Genomic DNA, 15,195 nt, shown 5'->3' on the forward strand with positions numbered 1-15,195 from the left:
TCTCTTCTAGGGTGCATGCCCGCCTGGGAGAAACATCGAAAGACTATGTCCAAGTTGTCTAAGTGCTCCTTATTGGTCTTCTCTGTTATTAGCACATCATCTAGATAAATGGCAACCTGGGGTAGACCTTGTAAAATGTTCTCCATCATCCACTGAAAAATTGCACAGGCTGATGAGCCAAATGGCAGTCTTGCATATAGGTACAAACCCTTATGGGTATTAATTGTAGCATACTTCTGGGAATCCTCATCTAACTGTAATTGCAGATAGGCATGCCTCATGTCCAGCTTTGTAAAGGACAGTCACCCTGCCAGCTTTGCATATAAATCCTCTACATGAGGGATTGGGTACTTATCTAACTATGAGAACAAATGGTTTACCATCTGTTTAAAATCCTCACAAAGGGGAACCGACCTCTCAGGCTTCACAATCAGTACGACCGGTGCTGCCCATTCCATAACCTGGACTGGTTTGACGATTCCTTCCCTTTCCAGCCTCCTGATTTCTGCTTCTACTTTTGCCCATAAGGCAAATGGCACTGGGTGGATCTCACAGAATCGTGGAATTGCCTCCTAGTCAACATGAAAGGTGTCCTTGGCTCATTTAATAGTCCCTAGACCTTCCTGAAAAACTTCCAGGTATTCAATTAGGACTTCACTCAGGCAGCCATTTTCTAATTGAAAAAAACATGGAGCCACTCAAGGTGAATCTTTCTCAACCAATTTCACCTCATCAATCTTGGGCCCGAGCATTTTAGCTACAATCAGTGGGAACTGAACCAGCTGCTTCTCATAGGAGACCGGAACTGAAGTTGTACACTTGATCAGTAAGGGTTCCCCGTTATAGGTTCTCAGCCTATTTGAGGTCCTGCACAAACTTAAGGATTGGAGTCCAGTGCGAATTCCATTAAAGACTGGTTCTGTGATCACTGATACAGTCGGGCCAGTGTCAACCTCCATTAGAACCGGGTGACTATTTAACCAGATGTTTATTTTGATTGGTTCTGATTTTGATGTTGTTAAGCAATTTAACTGCTCCAAACCAGATGTAGGTGGGCTTTCCAGGGTGTGCACTCTCCTGGATACCGGCCTCTGAGTTCTCTTATTTCATTTAGGTCCAGTGGGACATTTTTGCTGTCTCGAGTCTCCATACAGGAAGCACTACAATGGTTTGCCGGCCCAGATCCTTGAGAAAATGTTAACCGTTTGGCCGAGGCTTGCCTTTGTTTTGGGGTATTGCTGTGGGCTGGCCTAGAGTCCCTCCATTCAGGATATGTCCTGAGTGAGGCTATACAATTGCCTTCACTCAAATGGTGTTCCTCAAGCTCAGTCAGCATGGCAAGGGTGTCCGGGCTGGTATGAGGAGCAAGTTTCATTCAAACTGGAAAAGCTGGTCACCATCTCCTCCTTCCTGAATAATTTTGGATTTAAAATGATCCAGGATAGCATTCAGGGTAAGACACATACCTAATATCAAGACTTGTAACCAGTCTCTCACAGCAATGACCTAATTAGGTTTCTGGAGACACTAGCACCTGTATTCACATTTACCCATTGATTCCTCAGCTCAAAGGCCAATGCTATGATGATAGATTGAGCACATTAAATTCATACATTTTGTTAATTGGAAGAATGCAAGGTGATATTATTGAAACATACAAGTTTCTTTCAAAGGTTTGACAGGGGCTGCATGGTGGCTCAGTGGTAACTGTTGGGCGACTGTCTGTGTGGAGTTTGCACATTCTCCCTGTGTCTGTGTGGGTTTCCTCCGGGTGCTCTGGTTTCCTCCCACAGTCCAAAGATGTGCAGGTCAGGTGAATTTGCCATGCTAAATTGCCCATAGTGTCCATGAATGTGCAGGCCAGGTGGATTAGCCATGGGAAATACATGGCTACAGGATTAGGTGAGGGTGGGATGCTATTCGGAGGGTCAGTGTGGACTTGATGGTCTGAATGGTCTGCTTCCACACAGTAGGGATTCTGTGATATGTTTCTATCTATACATGGAGAGTCCTTGACACTGATCCAGCTCCCTCAGAGCCAGCTCTCAGAGTGAGCAGAACTTCTGACATTCTTGTTTATATCTGCCAGCCAGGGCTCCCTGATTGAACCGGGTTAACAGCCCCAATCAGGGACTCTGATTCTATGAGGTCCACCTGGATGACCTCATTACAATCACTACCGGTGACAACTTCAGAAAGAGATTCTGCATCCTTAGAACAAAAAAAAGGAACAACAGAAATTGCTGGAGAAACTCAGAAGGTCAGGCAACATCTGTGAAGAGAAAGGAAAGTTAGTGTTTCAGGTCTAGTGACCCTTCTTCCGAAATAAAATGGGTTGCTTTGAGAGTAGAAGCAACAGTCAGACTGGTTAACTTAAGCAAGCAAACAAACCAAAGTGGGAAAATGAGGTCTAGGTCACACAAGAGGAAAATAGATAGTGCCAAGAAGTGGCAAGGGGGATAAGGATACAGACCTGGCAGGAATACACTAACAGATTTCTTTCATCGTCAGAAATCTGCCATTATAAAATTATACTTTGACTTTACATTTGAAACACAAAATGTTGCTTGACTCAGAGATACACACACACATATGCACACTCTCCCTCGCTTCCAATACCACAACTTTATGCGATCCCTGCTCTCTTCAAATTCTGGCCTCTTGAGCATCTAGCAATTTACTTGCTCAATCATTGGTGGTCATGCTTTTAGCTGAACCCCAAACTCTGGAATTCTCTGCCTAAAACTCTCCTCTTCTCTACCTCCTTTTCCTCCTTTAATACACTCCTTAAAACTAGCCTCTTTGACCAAGCTTCTGGATACCTGCCCTAATAGTCACTTGGTTTGACACTAATAAGCTGACCATTCCCATCAATTTTCTGTATTCAAAAGTGGGCTTCCATTTCCCTTCCCCACGTTTACTGTTTTATAATGTCCCAAGAAACACCTCGAGATATTTTCTTATGTTAACGATTCTACATAAGTATACATTTTTGGTGTTGCATTCTGATAAAGTCTCAAGCCTCCATAACTTATTTACTGCTGTTCTTATAATTGTGACTATAACTTCCACATTGTAGGTGAAATCCAAGCCAAATAAATTTAGACCAAAAATCTATGCAAAGCCTCGTGACCATGTGCAAACCTATAGAAAACTTACCTAGTTGTTATTTAAAAATATATCTGTGATCGATGAACTATCTAACGTTTTGCTCTGGCACAACAAAATGCATATTTATGGCTAACCGATAAGGAAAATGGTGAACCTTCCATCATATAGAGATTTCTATTGAGTTCAATTAACAAGTTTATTCCAATCTATTAAGGCCTCTTGCTGACCTCTGGCAGACACCTGCAAGCTCAGTGCGTCTTTCATCTCAAAATAATTGTTAGAACTTGCAAAGCTTCAGATTTAAGGCAGTCCAGGAAAAAACAGAATCAGTTCGCATTAAGGTGAAGGATGTTTATGGAGCAAATGGAATGCATCCCATTCCAAGTGCTCAGCATCAGAATCTGTCCCAGCTCAGGTACTTCATCACAGAATATAGATCAAAACCCTTTAATGCCTTAAAATACTGCTTCTCAACTCCAAGCACAGATCCGCATCTCCTGCTGCAACATTTGTGACATTTTCCAAACTTAAAAATCACAGCTAACTTAGCAATCTTCCACCTTGGGCCCATATTTAGTTAAAAACTGAATTGAGACATTCATTTTAAAAAGCAATTCTATTCCAAGCATAAGTTCATTTAAGAGAGTACTGCATACTTTCACAATAGATATCACACAGCTACAATCTCACCTTACTGAGGGTACAGTCTCAGGATCTGGGGTAGGCTGTTTCGGACTGAGATGAGGAGAAATGTCTTCACCCAGAGAGTGGGAAGCCTGTGGACTTCTCTGCCACAGGAAGAAGTAGAGGCCAAAACATATGATTTCAAGAAGGAGTTATAGTTCCTAGGGCTAAAGGGATCGAAAGGTATGAAGAGGAAGTAGTACTGGGTTAAGTGATCAGTCATGATCATACTGGAGCAGGCTCATAGGGCTGAATGGCCTACTCCTGCTCTGATTTTCTATGCTTCTATAAGTGTTGTGAAATTTACAAATTTCGAGGGAAAATCAGGTAACAGGGCATTTCCTGATGGTGACAATGGTGACAGTTATTTTTTTGTCTCATCTCAACCAACATAGCATGCAGAAGAAAAAACAATTCAACTCTATTGCAAGTTTCCTGAGCTTTAGTACTGGCTCACTAAATTTAAAGTTCAGCAGCATGGGCAAGCATAAATTAAAACTATATTCATGGTGGCTGTAGCTCTGGATCTGGATCCCACGATCTGTGCAATGACTTTGTTCCCTTGGTCTTCCTTTCTTTCTATAAATTTGCAAACTCTCAATAAGTAAGTTTACCACCAACCACGCACCATTAGCTTTACGCTAACCCCTTTTCAGTCTTGGCAGCACCAAACACATTGGGCCTTCACCCACTGTGAGCAGAATTCATGCTACTAGTGTGGACCTTCAGTTTAAAACTACAGGTGGAATTCGACTTGAAATTTCACTTGAATGACTTCAGTATATTTCAGGCAAATGAGAACAAGAAAGGGCTGCATGGCACTAGCTAGTGTACATATATCTCTTTATGATATTTACGATGATCTGTCACTTCAGATGAATGTGGTTCACTAAACTGCATGGAAGAAAACACAGATTGTTCAGTTCTTAATAAAGTATATTTTTTGATGCTACCTGATTTATGACTAGAGTCATATGGGAGCCCTGGCTTGCTGCAGCATGATATACCCTCCCCCAATAAAAAGTTACAAGCATACCTACTACTGGGTAAATAAGGCATGACAAATCCAGAAAATACAGGGGCACCTCAGCAAATAACATTCCATTCCCTCCAAGCTCCATCTTGGGCTACTCACAACTACAGTTAATTTATGAACCTGGCCTCGTACTAAGAATCTGTTGTCACTGGGAACCAAGCTGACAAATTGACAAGTCAGGAGCCATTTGTGCTGCAGGCCCATGCTCACTTAGAACTGGGTTAAGACTGTCTGAATTCATTTTAATCCATACTCTTACAGCCAGCAGAGACTTTCACCCCATCAGCCTGGAGTAGATTTGAATCCAGGTCCAATGACAAAACAACTGCAGAATCTCTTGATGCCTCAAATAATTCTTTGTGGAAAATAAAGTTTGCTAACTGAGAGTTGGTCCTGCTCTACTCAATCCACTGAAAACAAGATTGAAAATATTCCTTACCCAGTATTAATACCATTCCTTGCATTCCCATTTTCTACTTGCACTTACAATGCCACAGTGTAAAAGTGAACAGACTTTTTCACAAAATCCTAGCTCCAATTTTATATCAAACAAATCTCAAATCTTCAGTCCTGTTCCCACACTTGGTTTTCTCTCAAGTCCTAGCCACTGGCACAACACATGAACATCCTGACAGGAAAAGGTTCAAGTCAAAAAGCAAATGTGTTCAGTTGATGCCCTTTTAATTTGTAAAAAATTCAAGCCATGTTTTTATCCAATCAACGTAATAGCACTTTATGGAGGACAACATCACCAGAAAACAAGGTTACCTGGGCAAGGTCTGATGAACTGACATTATATGAAAAAGAAAACAATTCGTAAGAGTTGGCAATCTGTCAACTATAATTTTCAAATCCTTTCAACTCAATAGGACAAACACTGTGGTTGTCTAATAAGTCAAAAATGGTTGGGGTTTTTTGCATAGTAGCAGAGAATGTGCCATTCTGAAGGCACCAAGCTGGGATGGAGGAGTTGGATTTAGGAAGGGAGGATTGGTGAAGCAACGATAATTGTTGCCTATTTTAAATTTCCTACCTCATGTCATGGGCTAATTTAAAATGGGTTGTAGAATTTGGAAAAAATATTTTTATGAGCAAAATAATTAAAAGCTACAGTTTTGTCCATCATAGGTCCAATTCTTATACTAGGGTTTTTTTTAAGAAAATGCATCCAATTGTTTACTTTCATCTTGCAGTGAATGTTTGAGGCCATCATCATTGCTGGGATAAACTATGGTTTCAAAGACAAAATATTTTATTCCTACTACCAGCAAACATGAAACAAAAAAAATGGGATCGTGAAACATGACTTAATTGTGATAAAGCCTCGCATCCAACTTAGCAACAACCCCCTGTTTTGATTGGGGCATCTCTATCTTGGTATAACGATGGCTGACATGTCATGCACTGATATAATAGTAGGTTCAATTTTTAAGTCTCATTCATATTTCAGTCACTAAACTCTACAATGATCATCCATCTTATCCCTTTCCTAATATGTGCAAGCCATATTGAAAACATTGCATGACTGCCAGTATAATCCAGATAAACACTCATTTTAAAAACCAGGAAAAAAAGCATATGCTTGGAAATTGTGACTTTGTAATCATTACCCAATTGATAATAAAAAACAAAGCAAGTTTGTGGCTGTTGCAAGCCAGCTATGCCAAGGCACTCGGGACAATGTACAAAGCTCTTTCAAATGGAAGTCAGTTACAAATCAAGGCTGAGACTGTAAAATTGCCACGAGGGAGGTATGATCCAATTTTACAAGGTACCAGAAACATGAGACCAAAATGTAGACTTAAACTTATAGCTTGTGACCTATTTCCCCTCAGACAATTATTGGCACATGACTGTTAACCTTTGCAAGTGGGAAATATCAAACCTAATTTTCCAACCACACTTCTGGTACTTCAATCTGATCTTACAGCTTTGTCCCTGCAAAAAGAGCTATTAACTGTTGTCCAAGGCACTCACTTTCTGATTTATATAAAAAGGGTCCAAGTCCTCCAATGGTTCAGCAATGCATTTAGGAGGGGGGTCGCCATAGATAAATGGCAAACTTCTGCCTGCTTCAAGGTCGCTGTTTGGTTTAAGCTTATTTTGATCATCATCATCTCGGTGGCTGCTGTCTTGCTTGGGAGGCTTTTTTTTCTTCTCCTCAGCAATCCGCTGCTCAATGATAGCCAAAGACTCACGGGTGAAAAGGCGGAAACTATCAGGGCCTGGCGGTGCAAGCATGTGCGCTGCCATCTTTTCATCCTGCAACAATGTCTTCAATTATGTAGCCTCCAGGATGGGACAGCTCTGTCTAAAAAAAATCAAAGAAACTTTAAGAATAAAATTACAGATCAACTAAAGAAAATTGATATTTAGCACTGAGACTACCCATTAAATATTTTCTTCAACTAATGAGAACAAAAGTTTATATTGCACCCTTGACCAGGTTTTTCAGAAACGCCCCAAAGCTTCTGCTATAGGAAGGATGTGGCGAAACTTGAAAGGGTTCAGAAAAGATTTACAAGGATGTTGCCAGGGTTGGAGGATTTGAGCTATAGGGAGAGGCTGAACAGGCTGGGGCTATTTTCCCTGGAGCATCGGAGGCTGAGGGGTGACCTTATAGAGGTTTATAAAGTCATGAGGGGCATGGATAGGGTGAATAGACAAAGTCTTTTCCCTGGGGTGGGGAAGTTCAGAACTAGAGAGCATAGGTTTAGGGTGAGAGGGGAAATATATAAAAGAGACCTAAGGGACAACTTTTTCACACAGAGGGTGGTACTTGTATGGAATGAGCTGTCAGAGGAAGTGGTGGAGGCTGGTACAATTGCAACATTTAAAAGGCATTTGGATGGGTATATGAATAGGAAGGGTTTGGAGGGATATGGGCCAAGTGCTGGCAGGTGGGACTAGATTAGGCTAGGATATCTGGTTGGCATGGACGGGTTGGACCGAAGGGTCTGTTTCCGTGCTCTACATCTCTATGACTCTGAGACTGTAAATACATTGGCACTGAAATGTGGGCAAAAAGTAGTGTTGAAATTTTCAACACTGCATTTTAAATTTGACCAATAGCTTTTCTTTATTGTTGCATATTGTGGCAAAACATGCACAATGGCACAGTGAAAGCAAGATAAGATATGCAGGAATCCAGTAATGTCCCAATTACAATTGTTGCCATGAAACTCGAAATTCAAAGAGCTACCACGTTAAGGCATTAACACGGACCCTTGACATCTAAAAATCTGCAGATTAACTCATTTTTGCCTCTCCAAATGCAGCGTTACATATTCAGATTATAATCTTTCAGCATAGATCATTTGCAAACAAAATTCAGCCACAACTTAAATTTCAGCGTCCCACTTCAAAAGAGCAAGTTCTCTTTTGAGTAGATTACATGATCTCAAAGGGTTTGTTTCAGGCTGGGTCTAATTCAATGAGAGCATGCACAAGGGACAGAATATTGCCAGAATAGAGGTGGTCTTGTTTTGAGAAAGGTGAATGATTGTAAAACTTCAAGTGTTCAAAGATCTTATTTCAATGATGTGTACACTCTCCAACTACTGCAGTGTACAAGGTAATGGTCGCTTTCCATGTTACATAATGACAGCTCAAACTGGGATATGCACACATTATCAATCTAAACCTTTCATCAGAGGCTGAAGCATGTCAGACCTCTTCCACATTTAACTTCCCTTCCTAAAGTCACTATTTTTATTGCAGTTTCAGTTGTGCCATGATATATTGAAGAGAAAAACACAATCTAGATCTGGATCGTCAGTTTGAATTCAGCAAACTGTCACCCTGCAATGGTGACTCAAAACTCATTTATTGATTTCATTATTTGCCAATTTGACTCCTCATAATGTTAAGACAAGATGCAATGTGTAATTTTACCAACAAGACATACTCATTAAACAGTTATGGTACATATGATAAGATTTCATCCTGTCTTATCGTGAAACTGAAAGTCAAAGTTGGCACTGATGTTTGTAAAATCCATATTCCTTTTTAGACTCGAGGCCAAGGTAAGTAATACTTAACTCAAAAAACTAGTACACAGTTGAAACCCACTATACTTTCACCCATCCTAATTCAGCTATTACGAAGTCAAGAGACTTGATGAACGAATGGCACCTTAACGCACACCAAGTTTTACAAATAAAAACTCACACTATACAAACAAGCCTTAGGTTTATCATTATTACCACACATGTCTACATCAAATGCCCTGGTCTCCGTGCTCCCCCAGAATATAACACAGCCTGCCTGCCTGCCTTCAAATCTGCTTGCTCGCCTCAGTGCCAAGAACTGGAGCCATTTCGGCTCAAAGCAGCCAGAACACAGTGGCGAGCTTTTTGATTGTTGTTAACCATTGAACCTACCTTCTGGATTTTGTTCTTTTTTCTGGTCTTAATTCATGTTCAGACACTGGACATTTCTTTGCAAATCCTTTGCAGATCAATGGAGCATCAATTCCAGGTTATTTCGTTATCCAATGCCTATTTCAGCTACATCAGCAGGAAGGCAATCAATAATGAATGGCAATCACGTGTCCAGCATAGAGGCTGCAAGCTGAAATTTAAAATGCAGTTTTTAATCGCTCAAATGATAAAATATTAACATTAAAGAAAAACACAGAGGGGGTGAACTGATAAACCAATGCCAGGTATCATAAATAAAACCATGTTGATTGAACTGATGTGAAATTGCAAGGGTAAGAGCGCACAATCGTTCTCAATCAAAATAAGCATAGAATGCTTGCTACAGTACACCTCATTACCAACCGTCACTGGTTCTCGCTGTAACTAGCAACGCCGCTCCCTGTGCTACATCTGATGTTTTTTTTTAGCTGTGCAGGTTGAATTTTAATGGCAAAATGTGGTTGCAGTGGACTTGTTTATATAAGCAGATCCGTGTAAGAGATGCACACTATAAATACAGTGCAAAAACCACACCCAAGTCAAAGCATGCAAAGAGCCCACTGTAGCAAGTGGACAGGGGAAGTGGGGGTTAGCACGATCTTGACGTCCCGAATTGCTTCCCGGTGTAGTCCCCTCTCCTCTTGGCCAATGGCTCATTTGAAATAAAATCCTGCAATTTGCCTGAGCTGCCAAGCACTTATCAACCGGAGGGTCGAGTGGCATTTACGGCACTGCCATCCAGCCCCACGTGAAATGTATACTGGAATAAGACGGGGTGGGGGTTGGTATTTCGGAGACTGTTGAATGGGCGTGGGCCTGACATATCAGGAAGCATGGAAGTGTTCTTCTTAGAAATGTCGCTATTTTTTCGGGGGGCAGGGGGTCAAGAAAAAATGAGATTGGGGTCAAAACCTAGCAGCTGGTGCTGTCAATTCACCACTGCAACTCTGTAAGCTCAGAGAGGACTTCAGGGGCTAATGTGTATGTGTCAGAAAGCGAAAGAGAGACACATACAGATTGGGCAATACCATGCAAATAAATGCAGTATGTGCATATACAATAACCAGAAACAATATGGGGAGGGGGGAGGAAAAGCCAGGCACATCGATTACCCTCAGAAAGGTGGAGGAGATGGGATAGCTCAAATCTTCCACTATTGGCCACAAATGCAAGACTTTTATCCACTGATCAAGGAATGCATATTTTTCCAAAGCATAAGATGCATCAACAACAAATGCACCAAAGTCAATAACTCATCACCAATTCTTGAAAGCATTTTTTTTGTTATAAATTGGAAACCAAATTATGCAATAAACTGTATGACATGTTACTTGTTATCTGCAGCATGGACCCAAGATGATTATTTCCTGGGCCTTTTTTTCTAACCAAGAAAAAAGTTGCAATTCCAAAACATCTTAAACTTAGCAACACATTCATTCAGAAAAAGAATTCCACTCTTCCCTCTCCTCAAAAATAAATCAGGAACTCCCTTTGCCACATCACATATCCAGGCCTCTGCCACACACCTACCTAACACTATGACCACTTCATCCCTACAACTGGCACTCCAGATCCTATTACAAATCCCAATTTCCACCCACCAACACATCATAGAGGTCTCAGAACAGCCTTCCCTTATCACATCAATCGCTAGTGTGTACAGAGAATGCAATAGGTGTAAATAATTAATATTAAAATATATAGGGCTAGGTTCACTGGATTCAAGAGAGGGGGTGGGTAGGAAGAGGAGACACTGCAGTATTCAGGCTTCCAGTACTTTTCATGCCAATCCTTAACAAAATCCCAACCTGACTCGCCTCTGTCAAATAATGTCTGCTTATATAATTCAGACAGAGGGGGGACAGAGAGATAAAGGGGGTTGGGGAGAGAAAAGGATGGAGATGGGGAGAGGATGGGGAAGGGGAGAGGATGGGGAAGGGTAGAGGATGGGGAAGGGGAGAGGATGGGGAAGGGGAGAGGATGGGGAAGGGGAGAGGATGGAGATGGGGAGAGGATGGAGATGGGGAGAGGATGGAGATGGGGAGAGGATGGGGAAGGGGAGAGGATGGGGAAGGGGAGAGGATGGGGAGAGGATGGGGATGGGGAGAGGATGGGGATGGGGAGAGGATGGGGAAGGGGAGAGGATGGGGAATGGGAGAGGATGGGGAATGGGAGAGGATGGGGAAGGGGAAAAGGGGGGGGTGGGGAAGGGGAGAGGATGGGGAAGCGGTAGGGGAGAGGATGGAGATGGGGAAGGGGAAGGGGAGAGGATGGAGATGGGGAAGAGGAGAGGTTGGGGATGGGGAAGAGGAGAGGTTGGGGAAGGGGAGAGGATGGGGATGGGGATGGGGAAGGGGAGAGGATGGAGATGGAGAAGGGGAGAGGATGGAGATGGGGGGAGGTTGGGGACGGGGAAGGGGAGAGGATGGGAAAGGGGAGAGGAGGGGGATGGGGGGAGGTTGGGGAGGGGGAGAGGTTGGGGATGGGGAAGGGGAGAGGAGGGGGATGGGGAAGGGGATAGGATGTGTAAGGGGAAGGTGAGAGGATGGAGATGGGGAAGGAGAGAGGATGGAGATGGGGAAGTGGAGAGGATGGAGATGGGGGGAGGTTGGGGATGGGGAAGGGGAGAGGATGGGAAAGGGGAGAGGAGGGGGATGGGGAAGGGGAGAGGATGCGGATGGGGAAGGGGAGAGGATGTGTAAGGGGTAGGTGAGAGGATGAGAATGGGGAAGGGGAGAGGATGAGGATGGAGGTGGGAAAGTAGAGAGGATGGGGATGGGGAAGGGGAGAGGTTGGGGATGGGGAAGGGGAGAGGATGGGGATGGGGAAGGGGAGAGGATGGGGATGGGGAAGGGGAGAGGATGGGGATGGAGATGTGGAAAGGGAGAGGATGGGGAAGAGGAGGGGATGGGGATGGAGATGGGGAAGGGGAGGGGATGGGGAAGGGGAGAGGAGGGGGATGGGGAAGGGGAGAGGATGGAGATGGGGAAGGGGAAGGGGAGAGTATGGAGATGGAGATGAGGAGAGGATGGGGATGGGGAAGGGGAGAGGATGGGGAAGAGGAAAAGGAGAGGATGGGGATGGGGAGAGGATAGGATAGGGAAGGGGAGGGGAGGGGATGGGGATGGGGAAGGGGAGGGGATGGGAATGGGGAAGGGGAGAGGATGGGGATGGGGAAGGGGAGAGGATGGGGAAGAGGAAAAGGAGAGGATGGGGATATGGAGAGGATAGGATAGGGAAGGGGAGAGGATGGGGAAGGGGAGAGGATGGGGAAGGGGAAGGGGAGAGGATGGGGAGTGGATGGAGATGGGGAGAGGATGGAAATGGGGAAGGTAAGAGGATTGGGAAGATGAGAGGATTGGGAACGTGAGAGGATGGGGAACGTGAGAGGATGGGGAACGTGAGAGGATGGGGAAGGGGAAAGGATGGGGAAGGGGAAAGGATGGGGAAGGGGAAAGGATGGGGAAGGGGAAAGGATGGGGAAGGGGAAAGGATAGGGAAGGGGAAAGGATAGGGAAGGGGAGAGGATGGGGAAGGGGAGAGGATGGGGAAGGGGAGAGGATGGGGAAGGGTAAGGGGAGAGGAGGGGGATGGGGAAGGGGAGAGGATGGGATGTGGAAAGGGAGAGGATGGGATGTGGAAAGGGGAGAGGATGGAGATGGGGAAGGGGAAGGGGAGAGGATGGGGATGGAGATGTGGAAGGGAGAGGATGGGGAAGGGGAGGGGATGGGGAAGTGGAGGGGATGGGGAAGTGGAGGGGATGGGGAAGTGGAGGGGATGGTGAAGTGGAGGGGATGGGGAAGGGGAGGGGATGGGGAAGGGGAGAGGAGGGGGATAGAGATGAGGAGAGGATGGGGATGGGGAAGGGGAGAGGATGGGGAAGAAGAAAAGGAGAGGATGGGGATGGGGAGAGGATAGGATAGGGAAGGGGAGGGGATGGGGATGGGGAAGGGGAGAAGATGGGGATGGAGATGTGGAAGGGGAGAGGATGGGGAAGGGGAGGGGATGGGGAAGGGGAGAGGAGGTGAGGATGGGGTGAGGATGGGGATTGGGAAGGGGAGAGGATGGGGATGGGGATGGGGAGAGGATGGGGAAGTGTAAGGGGAGAGGATGGGGATGGGGAAGGGGAGAGGATGGGGAAGGGGAAGGGGATAGGATAGAAATGGGGAAGGGGAGAGGATGGGGAAGGGGAGAGGATGGGTATGGGGAAGGGGAGACGATGGATATGTGGAGAGGATGGGGAAGGGCCAGTTGAGAGGATGGGGGAGGGGAGATGAGGGGGATGGGGAAGGGGAGAGGATGGGGAAGGGGAGAGGATGGGGATGAGGAATGGGAGAGGGTGGGGTTGGTGATGGGGAAGGGGAGAGGATGGAGATGGGGAAGGGGAGAGAATGAGGATGGGAAAGGGGAAATGGAGAGGATGGGAAAGGGGAAGGGGAGAGGATGGGGAAGGAGATGGGGATGGGGAAGGGGAATGGGAGAGGACGGGAATGGGGAGAGGATGGGGATGGGGAGAGGATGGGGATGGGGAAGGGGAGAGGATGGGAATGAGGAGAGGATGGGGATGGGGAAGGGGAGAGAATGGGGATGGGGAAGGGGAGAAGATGGGGATGGGGAAAGGGATAGGATGGGGAAGGGGAGAGGATGTGGATTGGGAAGGGGAGAGGATGGGGAAGGAGATGGGGACAGGGGATGGGGAAGGGGAGAGGATGGGGAAGGGGAAGGGGAGAGGATGGGGTTGGTTAAGGGGAGAGGATGGGGATGGGGAAGTGGATGGGGAAGGGAGCGGATGGGGAAGGCGATGAGAGAAGATGGAGATGAGGATGGGGATGGGGAGAGGATAGGATAAGGAAGGGGAGAGGATGGGGATGGGGAAGGGGAGAGGATGGGGAAGGAGATGGAGATGGGGATGGGGAAGGGGAGAGGATGGGGAAGGGGAAGGGGAGAGGATAAGATAGGGAAGGAGAGAGGGTGGGATGGGAAGGGGAGAGGATGGGGATGGGGAAGGGGAGAGGATGAGATTGGGGAAGGGGAGGGGATGGGAATGAGGAGAGGATGGGGATGGGGAAGGGGAGAGGATGGGGATGGGGAAAGGGATAGGATGGGGAAGGGGAGAGGATGGGGAAGGGGAAGGGGAGAGGGTGGAGAAGGAGTTGGAGATGGGGATGGGGAAGGGGAGAGGATGGGGAAGGGGAGAGGATGGGGATGGGGAAGGGGAGAGGATGGAGAAGGGGAAAGGATGGAGATGGGGAAGGGGAGAGGATGGGGAAGGGAAGAGGATGGGGAAGGGAAGAGGATGGGGAAGGGTAAAGGGAGAGGATGGGGATGGGGAAGGGGAGAGGATGGGGAAGGGGATAGGATGGAGATGAGGAAGGGGAGAGGATATGGTAGGGGAGAAGATGGGGATGGGGAAGGGGAGAGGATAGAGATGGGGAAGGGGAGAAGATGGGGAAGGGGAAGGGGAGAGGATGGGGATGGGGAAGTGGATGGGGAAGGGAGCGGATGGGGAAGGCGATGAGAGAAGATGGAGATGAGGAAGGGGAGTGGGTTGGATTGGGGAAGGGGAGAGGACGGGTATGGGAAAGGGGAGAGGATGGGGAAGGAGATGTGGAAGGGGAGAAGATGGGGATGGGGAAGGGGAGAGAATGGAGATGGGGAAGAGGACAGGATGGGGAAGAGGAAAAGGAGAGAATGGGGATGGGGAGAGGATAGGATAGAGAAGGGGAGGGGATGGGGATGGGGAAGGGGAGAGGATGGGGATGGGGAAGGGGAGAGGATGGGTATGGGAAAGGGGAGAGGATGGGGAAGGAGATGTGGAAGGGGAGAGGATGGGGATGGGGAAGAGGACAGGATGGGGAAGAGGAAAAGGAGAGAATGGGGATGGGGAGAGGATAGGATAGGGAAGGGGAGGGGATGGGGATGGGGAAGAGGAGAGGATGGGGA

At 46.3% G+C, this 15,195-nt stretch overlaps 1 protein-coding gene across 8 annotated transcripts in view; it reads right to left on the bottom strand.

Annotated features, from left to right (window-relative positions):
- LOC122543258 (sodium channel protein type 8 subunit alpha-like) overlaps positions 1–15,195 on the bottom strand; it is a 418,530-nt gene that overhangs the window by 377,894 nt on the left and 25,441 nt on the right. For all 8 annotated transcript variants that reach the window (XM_087985565.1, XM_087985570.1, XM_087985567.1 and 5 more), the window contains exons 2-3: positions 9,214–9,403; positions 6,809–7,142 (exon numbers count right to left, since the gene is read on the bottom strand). In XM_087985565.1, the coding sequence (XP_087841691.1) occupies positions 6,809–7,084 (276 nt within the window). In that variant the 5' untranslated portion in view covers positions 7,085–7,142; positions 9,214–9,403. The remainder of the gene's footprint in view (positions 1–6,808; positions 7,143–9,213; positions 9,404–15,195) is intronic.

Source organism: Chiloscyllium plagiosum, unplaced genomic scaffold (genome assembly GCF_037043375.1).
Source record: "Chiloscyllium plagiosum isolate Xiang-an unplaced genomic scaffold, Cpla_swu_hap1 HiC_scaffold_53X, whole genome shotgun sequence".
Classification (NCBI taxonomy): domain Eukaryota; kingdom Metazoa; phylum Chordata; class Chondrichthyes; order Orectolobiformes; family Hemiscylliidae; genus Chiloscyllium; species Chiloscyllium plagiosum.